General features: G+C 41.0%; 1 protein-coding gene across 4 annotated transcripts; it reads left to right on the top strand.

The window, feature by feature from the left end:
• The first annotated feature begins 280 nt into the window (after window positions 1-280).
• Window positions 281-12,132, top strand: matk (megakaryocyte-associated tyrosine kinase). 4 transcript variants are annotated; one of them, XM_034583424.1, is made up of 13 exons: window positions 281-610; window positions 939-984; window positions 2,176-2,289; window positions 2,395-2,510; window positions 3,303-3,522; window positions 5,084-5,177; window positions 5,408-5,473; window positions 5,638-5,737; window positions 5,858-5,942; window positions 6,196-6,269; window positions 6,454-6,649; window positions 7,100-7,258; window positions 7,338-8,603. In XM_034583424.1, the coding sequence occupies exons 2-13, from the start codon at window positions 976-978 to the stop codon at window positions 7,338-7,340; spliced, it is 1,236 nt and encodes a 411-aa protein (XP_034439315.1). In that variant the 5' UTR covers window positions 281-610; window positions 939-975; the 3' UTR covers window positions 7,341-8,603. The 4 variants fall into 4 exon arrangements, with proteins under 4 accessions (XP_034439315.1, XP_034439314.1, XP_034439313.1 ...); XM_034583422.1 differs by lacking the exon at window positions 7,338-8,603 and adding an exon at window positions 9,981-12,132 and having other exon boundaries at window positions 285-585; window positions 932-984; window positions 7,100-7,186; XM_034583421.1 differs by lacking the exon at window positions 7,338-8,603 and adding an exon at window positions 9,981-12,132 and having other exon boundaries at window positions 286-610; window positions 7,100-7,186.
• The last annotated feature ends 1,679 nt before the right edge of the window (window positions 12,133-13,811 follow it).

Here is a 13,811-nt window from a genome sequence, read left to right as displayed (position 1 = left end):
TGAGGACCAATTTTGGTTCTAAACCATCATTATGCGGACGTTATGAAGGTTAAGACTTGGTTTTCGGGTTAGAATTAGGTTTAGGTTATCAGGTTAGATTTAGGTTTAGGTTATCGGGTTAGACTTAGTCGTGATGGTTAAGGTTAGGGGCAAGGGAATGCATTATGCCAGTGGTGGTCTCCTCATAAGAGACACGCGTGTGTGTGTCATTGTTCCGTTTTAGACTTTGTCAAGAGACCAACAACGAACGAGAAGTCCCTCACTCCACCAGCGTCACTTCTTACGTCGCCTCATTAAATATAAATGACATATTCCTAAATATCCAGGAAGTGGCCCCGACAGACGGAGACCGGCGCGCGAGCGGCAGCAGCAGCAGCAGCAGCAGCAGCTGCAGGCACATCTGGATCGTGACATTTATTGGATTGTGCTCCTGTCGATTTGTTCAGATGAAGAAGAGGAGAGGGCACGTCACCGCTGAATGAAACGGAGAGGATCTGAACTCGTGGGCTTGTTTTCGTGCAGTTTACAGAGGAGAGGAGAGGAGAGGAGGCTGTCAGCGTCTGTCCAGAGAGACAGAGACAGAGAGACAGAGAGACAGAGAGAGCTGCAGGTACTGAAACATTCATGTCCAGCAGCAGCCACACGGAACAAGCTGTCAGGGAGGCTTTCAGCTGCTTGTCACTTTAAATCCCTGCGACACGAGCAGTCAGACACATGTCAACATCTGTCACATGTCAACATCTGTACACAACATCTCAATTGTTTTATTGTATTGACCTGTTTCATTTCCGTTGTTTTGTTTTCCTGGACAGCAGCTGCTCCACATGCACAAATCCAGACATTAGACAGGAACACACACCGTGGACAGCAGCATATGCTATTCAGAGGTTTTCATAGACCCCCCCCCCCCCCCCCCCCCCCCCCTCTTGCCTTTACAGGTGATCCAAGCAGAATCTTCCAGCCCTTGTCCTGTTCATGGCAAAGGTATGTACATGGAACATAGGACAGTGTGTAGGAGCAGGTTCAAAACCCTGATTTTACGTGGTGTCAAAGTTTCCCTGTTGATCTGAATTTAGAGATCTAAAACAATAGCTACATATTTGAGTTTCATCTAAATTTGAAAAAGTCTTCTATTGAGCAATATGTTCAGATTTATAAAATAATTGGAATTAGATTTGAGTCATTTTAATACAACGAGATCAGTGTGTAGGCGTAGAGATGGAAGTCAGTGTTTCTGGTGTTGAAGTTCTCTTGAATCTCTTGCGTACAGGTCGTCTGTGCGCAATTGTTTTATATGATACATTTTGATGTTATTGAATGTGTTGAATTCCTTCTGCTGTTGAAAGTGTTACTGACTTGGCCAGGTCTTCTTTGTATCTGAGGTTTTTGATCTCCATGGGAATAATCTGATTGAATAAAGACCAATAGATAAATTGAACATGTCGACCCACTAGCTCTGGACTACATTGTCAATTATTTTCCCAGTGTGGTCCTACATTATAATGGGGGTCCATAAATATCTAATAGTTTCTACAGTAGTTACAGTACAATAGTTGGTACAGCTCCAATGTCTAAATTCAAAACTAAACATTTAGCGAAGGTGAGCATCACTTTAACTTTCTACGAATGATCAATCCCAATTCACTTGGGTTTGAATCAGTGGGGGTGACCAGGTGGAAGTTTTTGGAAGATATTTATTTCACTAAAAGTCAGAGTGGATCCTTTTTCATGAATTACTTCCCTTGTCATTTCAATCTGTGGTTCCCCTGTTCTTTTGTGGCAGAGCAGGTCTGCCCACATATGTTATGGTTACATGACTCTACCAGAGAATTTAAATTTTGAACGGCAGATACGGGAAGTTATGTGGTGACCACTGGGTCATCTTTTTTGCCCTCTGAAGGGGGGTTATCCTATAAAAAGTTTCAGAACCAGTGGGTTTAAAACATATATTATATAGAAATGATGATTTAAATTAAGTTGGTGCGCCTGAAATTAACAATGAAGTTAGTGAACTTAGACTAAGAGTTTCTAATCTTACTTCCTCTATAAATACTATTACAATTACAGATTATTACAAATTAGTTGTTTAATAACCATAAAAAGCCTGTAAATTCTGACTGCCTTTATTTCAGATATATTATAAAGTTGCGGGCTGATTCCTAATTGTCTCTGCAGATGAGCTGGACTGCTGGGACTCAGTGTGTGGCCAAAGGAGACCACAGAAAAGCCAAACCTGGAGAACTGGCTTATCACAAAGGAGACATCTTCACTATTGTGGACATTAGCACGGTACTGTCATGCTTTACTGAATCCAAGGCACAGTTCATACTTATTTACATACTCATCACTCTTTGTGATTCACTGTATGACATAAGACCGATGGCTCTTTTTCAGAGGAAGGGTTTTTACAAAGCCAGACACAACACCACAGAGAAAGAGGGGCTCATCAACTCCACCAGTGTCCGTGAAAGAGAGGCTCTACGTGTCAACCCCAGCCTCAGCCTCATGCCGTACGTCACATCTTCTGAATTTTGCACGCGTTTCTTTTTTCGAGCTTCTCACAGGAAAACCAATCTTGTGACCACTCTGTGTGGGCTGCCGTTGGAACGTGCAAACAAACCCTGAATATAAATCACTCAAACTTCCCCTTTTTATGAGTTAACTGCCAAATGTTGGTTAGTCCTGTGCAGTAAGTGATATGTTCATTTTTACTAGGAATCAAAAATTACTCAACAGCACATTAACACATTTTTAACCAAACTTGGTGTGAATTTTACTTTGGAGAGTAACAGAGAACGCGGTATCTACCAAAGACTGCAACATCTTTATGGATGTTTTAAGGCACTGTTGTACCAATATAATTTTGGCCACTGACATAGGAAGGATTTCTCCTGGTGATGCTGATGGTGAATCTGACAGATCCTCAGTGTGTTTGTGTGGGAGAGGGAGAGTAAGGACTTTTGACGCCATTCGGTTTCAACTTTTACAAATACAATGGCGATCCTGTGATTTCTTTAGGAGCACCCACAAATGAACTATCTATCTGAACATGCAGCACTGTGACTGAGAGGGGATGAATTGAGTGGGAGGGATGTTTTGTATTTTTCGTTTAAAGGCGACGTCATCCCCTACAAAAATCAACTACTGGTCCGATGCGATCACCTCCTGTCTGATTAAAAAAAAAACAACAACTGTGAAATGTTTGGGACTCTTTTGTGAACCCAAACAGAAACAGTATCAGCATGATTTGCAGAGACAAAGAGTTTTTTTCATGTGGTTCACCCTGTGCTGTCTTTCATCAGCTGGTTCCACGGGAAGATCTCTGGTCCAGAGGCGGTGTGTAAGCTGCAGCCAGCTGAGGACGGCCTGTTCCTGGTGCGAGAGTCGATCCGCCACCCCGGCGACTACGTCCTGTGCGTCAGCGTCTCTGGAGCGGTCGTCCACTACCGAGTGATTTATCAGGACAACAAGCTGACTATCGACAACACGCAGTTTTTCTACAACCTTATCGACATGATTGAGGTGAGAGAAGATTAAGTGGAAGAAAAGCTTGAACAAAGTCCAGCTGCAGTGTTCACAACATCTGTGAGGAGAAAAGAAAAGTATTGCCTGAGGACTCGATGTGCATTATTCAAAAAGTCCCTGTCATATAACAGACTTCAGTGAAGGGATTCCAGGCACAAATCCATTTACGGCTAAGGTGTATACAGAGAAGCAAAATAGTTTGCAGTATAAAGAATTTAGTGTGAGAGCAGAGCTGTTTGCCTTGTGGCCTGTGGCTCCAGGGGTTTTGACCTCTTCACAATTGGGACAGCAGCATAAATTATCAATTGATAAATTTAGTTCAATCCCCTTGGCCTGCAGATTGTAACCCGGGGCTGGGAACAAGAGCAATGTGATGGGTCATCAGATGATTAACATATATTCCATAAAATGTTATATTTTTAATGAGATTTTTCAAAAGAAAATTAACCCTCATGATAGGACTGGAGGAAACGTATCTGTGAGCCAAATTTCCTGGTGATTCAATTTAATCCATTCATTAAAATACAAAAGTCGGAGGATCTCCAAAGCCGTGGAATATTTAAATTGAGACTGAAGTGCTGGGCCAACAGACTGAAAACACTGTCATCTGTAGGGAAACTTGTCTTATGCTCACTCTCATGTTAACACAAATGTCATAATTTGGGTCACAAACAGATATTTGATCATTGTAGGCCATTAGTCGGCCTAAACCCCACCAGTGTCTAATTTAACTCCACATGTCAGACTAAAACACCAACAGGAAACCTCATGGGGGTTGGGCTGAAAGCTCAGCTGCAGTGAGGTTCAGAGATCGACTTCCCACAGTTGGCTGCAGCACCTTATCAGCGAGCCGCAGATGGCGTCAGGTCTGAGTCAGAGTGGCCGAAAAGCTCCTGCGAAGACGTTGCAATGGCGGTCCGCGTCAATATTTAGGCGGAATCATGTTCTCCTGTAACCTCTGTGTCCCTGTGCCTGCAGACGGCTGACCGTACCAAACCAGACTTTAATGTGTCGCTCTGCAGGAACTCCAATTTATTTTAGTTCGATTCAGCTGCTGCCCTTTTACGCTTCTACCATTAGAAAACAGAGGCCTTACAGAGACACCGACCAGTATCTTGACACCTTTCGTGTGGTACAGCGTGTCTTACTTTCTAGGTTAAGGTTGAACACTCATTGCTTCCTCATCGGGCAACAGTCCTGACCACAGTGATCATATGGCTTCCTGAGTACTGAGGGTACTGACGCACAGCTCAAACTCTCTGTGTCGATGATTCAATGAGCTTGTGATAATTTTTTTAAGCGAGAGAAAACAATAAATGTACAATAGTGGTAACATTTTAATGACAAGTATGAACATGGAGAGGAAATCACAGATGTTCTAAATAAAAAAAAACATCTTATAAATAACTGAATGTCTATAATAAATATAGACAATAGTCATATTTGAACAAATACTAATGATTATACAAAATAACAAAAACACATTGTGCAGCGACTTGTGTCACATGTCCACAGATGTGTGTGATCAATATCTGCTGTTGTGTTTGCGTCTCTGCAGTTCTACTCGAAATACAAAGGCTCCATTGCTACGACTCTTCTCAAGCCCAGACAAAAACAAGGAGCCAAGTCAGCTGAGTTAGAGCTGTCCAAAAGTAAGTCTCATATTTATAATTGTGTCCAAAGAAAATGGTATTGGTACAACAGTGCCTTTCCTCAGAAGGACTCAAAAACGTTTTATCAAGGAGAGGGTTTACTCGTGAAATGATTTGAATTAATCATCAGCAGTCCCTTTTTAGAATATCAAATATTCACAGCGATGACCAAAAAGAGAAAGTAAAAGAACGAGGCAGGTTTAGATTGTTCATGTGTCTCTCCTCCACAGCTGGATGGCTGCTGGACAACGCAAAGCTCACACTGGGGGAGAAGATTGGAGAGGGGGAGTTTGGTGGTGAGATTTTTTATTTTGTTTTCTTATTGGTTTTATAAGAAACAGGGTTTGTAGCTCACAGGGTTTGTAGCGGAAGTAGAGTTAGAGCATGTTTCCCTAGAGAAGTAAAGTGCTGTCATATCTAAGATCTGTGATGGGTAGATAATGTGTCACTGTCCCCGCAGCTGTGCATGAAGGAGAGTACATGGGCCAGAAGGTGGCAGTAAAGACCATTAAATGTGACGTCACAGCCCAGGCCTTCCTGCAGGAGACAACCGTTATGACGTGAGAACATTTCAGCACTTTGAAATATTCAGCTTCTGCCAAAACCATGTGAAGAATGAACCAACACAATAAACTCTGTGTTTCCATTACTGTACTTACATTGTGATTTGTGTTTCCCAGGAAGCTCCAGCATAAAAACCTGGTGCGTTTGTTGGGCGTCATTCCTCACAAAGGGCTCCATATTGTCACAGAGCTCATGGGCAAGGTACAGTTAACATGTCTATCAGTGGGTTCTCCATATCAACATTCTCACAATAAATACAGATCACAATGTAGAGTAACTGAACATGAAAACAAAGTGGAGTTATGTGATATGTTAGTTAGAAAGCAGTTGATGCTGATATTCAGATATACTGGAGCATCAAATAGTTAGCCCCCCCAAGTTAGCTTGCTGTGTGTAGAGAACTCCCCTTATGGAACATTACTGATGTGTTGTATCGTTTGATTTTGTGTTGCAGGGAAACCTCGTTAATTTTCTCAGGACAAGGGGACGTTCAGTTGTCACCTCAGTTCAGCTGCTCGGCTTTGCACTGTGAGTTCAAACGAGAATTAAAAAAATATCATCTGGATTCTGTGGGTGTTCTCCATAGCAAATAACATACTGTGTGCAGAGTGTGGACAGTGTGGACAGATGGGCAGCGTACAGTGTTTGAATAGTGTGTTTCATGAAAGTCACCTGAGACTTGTTTGTGTGGCTTTGCGTGCTGCTGCTGCAGTGATGTGTGTGAAGGGATGGAGTACCTGGAGTCTAAGAAGCTGGTTCACAGAGACTTGGCAGCTCGTAACGTCCTGGTCTCTGACGACATTGTGGCCAAGGTCAGCGACTTTGGTCTGACCAAGGTGGACTTCAAGGTGTCAGATAACATCAAGCTGCCGGTCAAATGGACCGCCCCCGAAGCTCTGAAGAAAGAGGTTTGAAGAGCTTTTCTTTTACCCGTCATTAGTTATTAATTATTATTATTATTAACATTAGATTTGCTACTACTAATAATAATAATAATGTTAACATTCTGTATATGTATATGAACCTATATCATTACATCCTGATGTGTGTGTTTATAGAGAATTTAGAGTAAAATGAAGCAAAAAAGAAGGGTGGCCATGAATTACTTTTTAAAATATATATAACCCCATTAAGAAATCATTCATTAAATCCCTATAATCTGTGTTAATCCATGAATTAAGACCAGGTTGGTGTGAGGACCCTTTGCAAATCTTTCTCTAGTGTAACTTGTCTTTCATCAGGATTTCAGAGTTTGAATACTTGCAAGGTTAAAACCCCCTCTCAATCCCTTTACTAAGTAGTTCCTTTTATAAAGTGTCTACATACAGAAAGAACAAACTGTTTCTCTCATCTTGCAGAAATTCTCCACAAAGTCAGATGTCTGGAGTTACGGTGTTCTTCTGTGGGAGATCTTCTCATACGGTCGTCTGCCCTACCCGAAGATGGTATGTAGCTCTAATATATGTCACTGTTGGTGTGCAACGTGTGTGTGTGTGTGTGTGTGTGTGTGTGTGTGTGTGTGTGTGTGTGTGTGTGTGTGTGTGTGTGTGTGTGTGTGTGTGTGTGTGTGTGTGTGTGTGTGTGTGTGTGTGTGTGTAACATCATCAAATATGTGTCTGAGAAACTGCACTCCCCCATCTCAGCTGAATCTCTCTCTGTGCTTATGAATGACAAAGGTTGAGAGAGGTCACCCCTATATGAAATCTACAAGGTTTTACTTATGATAAATCATTTTTTGAACACTTTATATACTCAGGTTTCCTCGATTCAGCAAAACAAATTACGATAGCCACAATAACAACAGACTCAAAACAACCCCTCCAAAGGTACAAGCAGAGACAAGTACAAGAACGTTAGACAGCTGTAGAAACACAGACTCCATTTGTATTTTACGTATAATATTTGAGTGGCAGAAGCAGCCTGTCACACTGTACAGTTGTTTGGTGATGGACTGTTTCTGTAGCAGCTGTGTAGGCACGCAGGGATACTGAAGGAGAGAAGCAGGGAGGGGGGTCGGTGACAACAGCAGCTGCGCAGTGCAGGGTGTACGAGTGTGTGCAGAATGTTTGCACTCGAGGGAAAGAGAAAAACCAAATCAGGTCAGATGAAGAACTTCACCACCTGATCAAAAAAGGGAAACCAGCTTCTTCTATGTCTTTTAAGTGATGATCAGAGTCGAGGAGACAACATAACTTGTTTGATCCGCTGTATAAAGGAGCAGAATCAGGCCTTTATCTGATGAGGAATAATCATAATACTGTCACTGAACTATATGTTACAGCATTTGACTGGTATGAAGTGATGCTATGTTTGTCCTGTTAGAGAAACAGCAAATATCACCATGCATGGATCAGGGTATATTGTTTTGTTGCATATAGATGAATACACTTCAAACATTGAGTCACATGACCAGAACATATGGACCATTGATTGCATGTCCTTGGTGACAGTTCATCCAACACAACAATATTGTATTATTTTATATTATTATTTACAGTGATGAGTATGTCCGTCTTTCGGATGTTTTGGATTTCAAGAAATTTTAATTGAGAGTAGATTTTTTTTTCCGAAGTTAAACTTGCAAACCATATGTACATTTTTCAAGAAATGTCACAGTAATAATGATCAGGTAATGAAGTGGTGCTTTTGGATATTTTGGATTTCTTGAAATTATTATTTTTCCCACATTTCAACAGCAACAAGTTTGATTTGGCCAAAACAGCCTCTCAACTTTCCCCCAGTAAGTAACAAGATGCCAGACACCATTTTGTTTTCAGTGTATAGATATGCAGGGATTTACCTGTTACCACTGGCAATGAATTACAGAATCACTCAATACTCAATATCTGACATTAAATAAACACAAATGACAAACTGGAGTGACCATAAAATTGAAAAAAGTGAAAACTTGTTTCCAGCATGTCTTGCTGTATTTCTATGATTATTCTAATCTAAAATGATCTCAAATCAGCTGTTAGAAATGTTACAACTTCAGGTTACTGTGATGGCACCAAATAATCTGATTTGTTTTGTGTGTGCCAGCGGAGTAAAGTCATCTCCTAATCCCTCTGGTTTTTGACAACTCGACTCTAGTAGAACAGAGATGATGATGAAAATATGAACTGACTCCCCTCTCAGCCCACAGCAACAGGAAGGAGTATCAGGCTTGTTACCTAACTCTTGTACCATGTCATGTCAGGATTCATGTCTTATCACACGGAAGGTGTGTCAGTGGAAAAGCAGCCAAGCCGAGTGGTCAGATTGGTCACTAGGCCGTCATCACTAGATTGACTTAGCACGTCTGAGCAGGAAATCGCTTCAGGTCATTGACATCATTGTCCTGCGTCAGCGAGGAGAGAGGTTTATCAGAGAGACTTCACAGGGGAGCCTCTACTGTTACAGTACATTGTGATAGGGCAACATGTCGGAATAATCGTATTGCTCTTAGGTAGTTTAATCTACTTTTATAAACTGTTTGTGTTGGTAGGAAGAGGATCTTAATCTTTACCGGTGTCACCGAGGTCAGAGCACTATTGGTGTAAGAGACAACAGGTTGACGTAACAGGGATCATGTTGAAACGGTAATGGAGAGACTGAAAAGGAAGTACGCTACTTAAACAGGGCCCTGTTTGCTCCTCTCTGTCTTGTAATCCCTGCTCCCTGACCACAGGTGATTTGTGTCTTGGCCAATGGTTCAGCGAGGACGGCAGGATCAGGCAGCATGGAAGGGACAGTTGGCACATTGAGGCCTTGACGTCTCTTTTGCACAATACATAAGGAGGTGGTGTCCTTTTAAATGTAGATGATTATCTCCTAATCACTGTCTGTTCAACAGGTTAATTCATTTGAGTCAAGTTTATTGTGCCCTCAATTAAACTCAGCACCTGGTAATTTGCTATCTGCTGTTATCTGGCAGAGAAGACAAATTTACAAAGAGGAAGTCTGTGTGTGTGTGTGTGTGTGTGTGTGTGTGTGTGTGTGTGTGTGTGTGTGTGTGTGTGTGTGTGTGTGTGTGTGTGTGTGTGTGTGTGTGTGTGTGTGTGTGTGTGTGTTTAGTATCTCCGATTTCAAAATCGCGAGGCCTTTTTTGTAATTGCTATGCAGCCAGACAAATGAGATTTGTTAAAAAAATGTTTATTTAGCTTGTATCGTATTATTTGCTAATGTCACCACACCTTCCACTCCTCCCTCTCTACCCCCACTTCCTTCCTCCTTTCTTGTTGCCCCCTGGTCATGCAGTCTTTGAAGGAGGTAAAGGAAAGAGTGGAGGCAGGTTATCGGATGGAGGCTCCAGAAGATTGTCCTCCTGACGTTTACTCCCTAATGACCATTTGCTGGGAGCAGGAGCCGCGCAGAAGACCTGCTTTCCACAAACTGAGGGAGAAACTTGAGCGGGTGATGGGGAAACACAGCCCGGGCCCTGGGTCAGAGCGTCGGGATGGAATCCAGTCTGCCTCTGGATGCTGATCCTGGTCTTTAACTCACCATGGTGGAAAGAAAAGTGACGACACTTGGGCCGCTAACCCCGCTCATTGTGCATCACACGAAAAGATCCAGCCTAAATGCTCCTTTGCACTCAACAGTCTAACTGGATTCCTTTGGATATGACAAGACAATGACTCTGGTCTGATGTAATGCCAGAAAAGATTTTGTAGTTGGAGGCTTGAACATAATAACTTGGCTTCAGTGGGTCTGAGCGAAGCAAAAATGGTTGAATCATATCCTGACATGGTCATTTTAATACTGAGGCTGAAATTCAAAGACTGTTGGATGGATTGTCATGAGACAGATAATCCTCGTCCTCAGAGGATAAATCCCAATCATCTTAAAGATCCCAACGACTGGATGGATTGCCATGAAAACGTGCACACTTTTATGGCTAAATACCTTTAAAGCCACAGACTGTATATAAAGATGGACAAAATGACCGCTCACTTAAAGCGAAGCCAAAGCGACTTGATCACCACCTGGTGGCTGGCTGCAGTACAGATCATAGATCCCACCCCCTCCCTGGTAGGAGATGTGAGATGAGCCAAACTCAAAAGTCAAACTTCTTCTCAAATAAGTGTTTGTCAAAGATGGTTTATGTCAGTTTAGCTCTATCTTATCACAATGATTTATGTCCAACTGTTAATTTAATTTAATTTAGTCATTTGATGCTATAAAATTGTGCAATGATTGACAGCTGAGACTGACTCCCAATTGGTTGAGCGTCGAGCGACTGCTACTGCGCAGACTCTGGCTCTAAATGCACTAGATGTTCGTATCCAGGATCTTTTCCTTCTCTTCCGGACAGTGAGAGGAAGTGAAGACGCGTCCTTACAGTGTTGATTTTGTGTCTATTCTTGGGATTTATTGACCGTAAGAAAAACACAAAGCACCAGTATCACCCTTAAGCAATATTGTAAAGCATTATGATGATACAGTCAAGTCTTATAATGTTTGTTGAAACGTTTTACATTGATCTTAAATCTCATGATGATATGTCATGTGTTTGAATGTCAGAATGTCAAAAAAGAAGAGTAAATACTGGTTATTTGCAGGTAATGTCAGGGAGAGATGTCAGAAAAAAGATGAAAAAGATGAAATGAAGAAAGAAGACCAATGTTCATCCTGGATTTAATCACCAGATCAGTACAATCTGCTCGTACCCCAGCATTAGGCTCAGCAATATGCCACGGACTCAGGGCTTAGTGTGACAAATATTTGATGTCATTTCTGGTCGATAACAAGTAAAGTTGGTTTAAAAAACAAAAAAAATGTTTTTGCTTGTGCACAGAGATGATTAGGAGAAGTGTGGCTGCTCATTTTCAGCAGATACTCTTTAGTCCTTTGGTCAATACAGTAGCTTTTTGACTTCTGTGAATGCCAGATGTTTAAAATTAACTCATCTAAGAAACCAAGCCTGTTGTTGCCACTTTGTGCTCCACACTCCAGTGGGCAGGATACTAGAGGGGGACTTTGATTCATTTCTTTCAATTTTAATTCAGTGTATTTAAATTGAATTTGTTTTGTCAGACTAAATCTAAAGGAAATTCGTTATTTATTACTCATTTCTGTTCCGTCTGTATTTGGATTTTGAGATTATAGGAGCGACCTCGTGTTATCTGCTTTCCACTACTCTCATCTCCAGAGAGCTCTTGGGATTTTTGCTGGTACAGAATGTTTCATGCTTTCTTATTCTTGGACGGGAGTTTTATTATTTTACATATAAAGTTAAATTATTCTATTTATTAGAAGACATATATCACTAATTTCACATCTAATAGACACGCAATGAAATGTAAGATTAATACACTTTTCAAGCTCAAAACACACCACATGCGAAAACCTCCTTTTTTGGATTATTGTCACGTCACAAGACTAAATTAAAGATGTCATTTCATTTTAAGTCTATGTAAGCCTGGTTTTTGTCTGTGTCCCAGGAGATGGACCCCAAATTGAGGCTTGGTCCTTTATCTGTTGTTATCATGCAGCGCTGACGAGGATCCTCCACGATTTGTTCAATCTGCTGGGTTTTCCTGAAGCTCTCTAATGGGATGAGCAGCAATTTCCTGCACAAGGATTTATTAAGGAACCAAATGTAAAAAAAAAAAAACATAATAAAAGATTTGCTGTCTTTAAAGGGGATGAGTTATACGTTATTTGGTGGAGGATTGTTAATAGTGAGCTGAGATGATTTTCTTAGTGGGTCTAAGGTGTTCTTTTCGACTAATACCTAGTGAAGACTTAATCTGCTGATCCACTGGCAAAGGCAAACAGAGAGTGAGCTGTCAGCTGTTGCTTTCAGCTGCTCCTAAAGAGAGACAAGACTTAGAGGGAAGGTCAGAGCTGTCCATCGAGTGGAAGGAGAGAAAAGCATTCAAGATGTTTTACAAAGATTCAATGAAACGATCACTATGAGGTTAAAGTGCTGATTTTCATCATCGCACTTTTAGATCACCAAGATCCTAATTTGTCCAATTACCATTGGTGGACTAATAATTGGGGGACTAGTGTAAATAAAAAGTGTTGTATTTTAACTCTGTAAAATCAAATTAAGATCACCTAACATTTGTGATCACAGTGGCATGTGACTGTACTTGTGAATGACCCAAACAGCATTTAATCGTGATCTTTGATTTGTAAAAGAAATGATATTGTAACAGGTTGAAACATTGAATGTACAGTATTTAAACCCTCACTCACCCAAATCATTTAAAAAAAAAAAAAAATCATCTAAAGTCCTAATATTTAAAATGTGCCTGTAAATCTTTTGGCTGAGGTCTGTATTACCTGTAAAAATCAGTAGACCCTCTTCGCTCAGCCTCAGAATTTACTTGCTTGAAGGGTTTTGCCCCCAGTTTGGTCTTGGATTACTTTATATTTTCCTTTGAATCATTTATTATGATCTTCCTCCTTTATGCTAAATTTTTTAATTCTCCAGCCTTTAAAGCTTTATCAACAAAGGTTATTTATCAGGCAACAACTACGTTGGGTCCTACATATGCATGTAGACAGCTGCTCTGAACCAATGTATTTATTGTTTGGTAAGCTTGCATAAATAATACCTAACATTCCTGTATAAGATGAATATAACCATTCAGATTCAGGACCAAGATGTGAACACAGATCAAGAGAATGGAGATGATTAACAAAGGATTTATTGTAAGTGAGTAACAGAGTTTGTCCTGAGGGTTCCACTGAGGAGGCTGGGAATGGTGGAGTGAAGAAATCCTGAGTGAAACTACTTCCATATCACAAACAAGCAAGAGTTTGCTGAAGTGACCTTTTCCCCTAAAATCAAAGTAAAACTCAATCGCTTTCATTGATTTCTTCTTCTGTCAGTGTCTCTTACCATGGCTAGTTTTAAGTAGATTGTGGTCTGAGGCTAAGAACAAAGAAGGTCTGAGGTTAAGAAAAAAGCATGGCCATGCTCTCTGAGCCTAAGTACATAATGTGCTCTTCCTAAAATACTGCTTGGTCTGAGTAGATGATCATCCCTGGGTTGCTGCTTTCTTCTGCTTCAGACACTAAGTACTACCCAAAACTTACATCTTCATCGTGTACTGCAAGATCATGTTGTGTTCC

The sequence above is a fragment of the Hippoglossus hippoglossus genome, chromosome 4 (assembly GCF_009819705.1).
Source record: "Hippoglossus hippoglossus isolate fHipHip1 chromosome 4, fHipHip1.pri, whole genome shotgun sequence".
Taxonomy (NCBI): Eukaryota; Metazoa; Chordata; class Actinopteri; order Pleuronectiformes; family Pleuronectidae; genus Hippoglossus; species Hippoglossus hippoglossus.
Note: the sequence above shows the minus strand (reverse complement) of the source record. Positions and strands in the feature narration are given on the sequence as shown.

What these genes read in the sequence shown, in the direction of transcription:
- matk (XM_034583422.1), top strand. An exon ending in CTATTGTGGACATTAGCACG is followed by an intron (nt 2,290 to 2,394) that starts GTACTGTCATGC and finishes GCTCTTTTTCAG; the next exon opens with AGGAAGGGTTTTTACAAAGC. An exon ending in TCACAGAGCTCATGGGCAAG is followed by an intron (nt 5,943 to 6,195) that starts GTACAGTTAACA and finishes TTTGTGTTGCAG; the next exon opens with GGAAACCTCGTTAATTTTCT.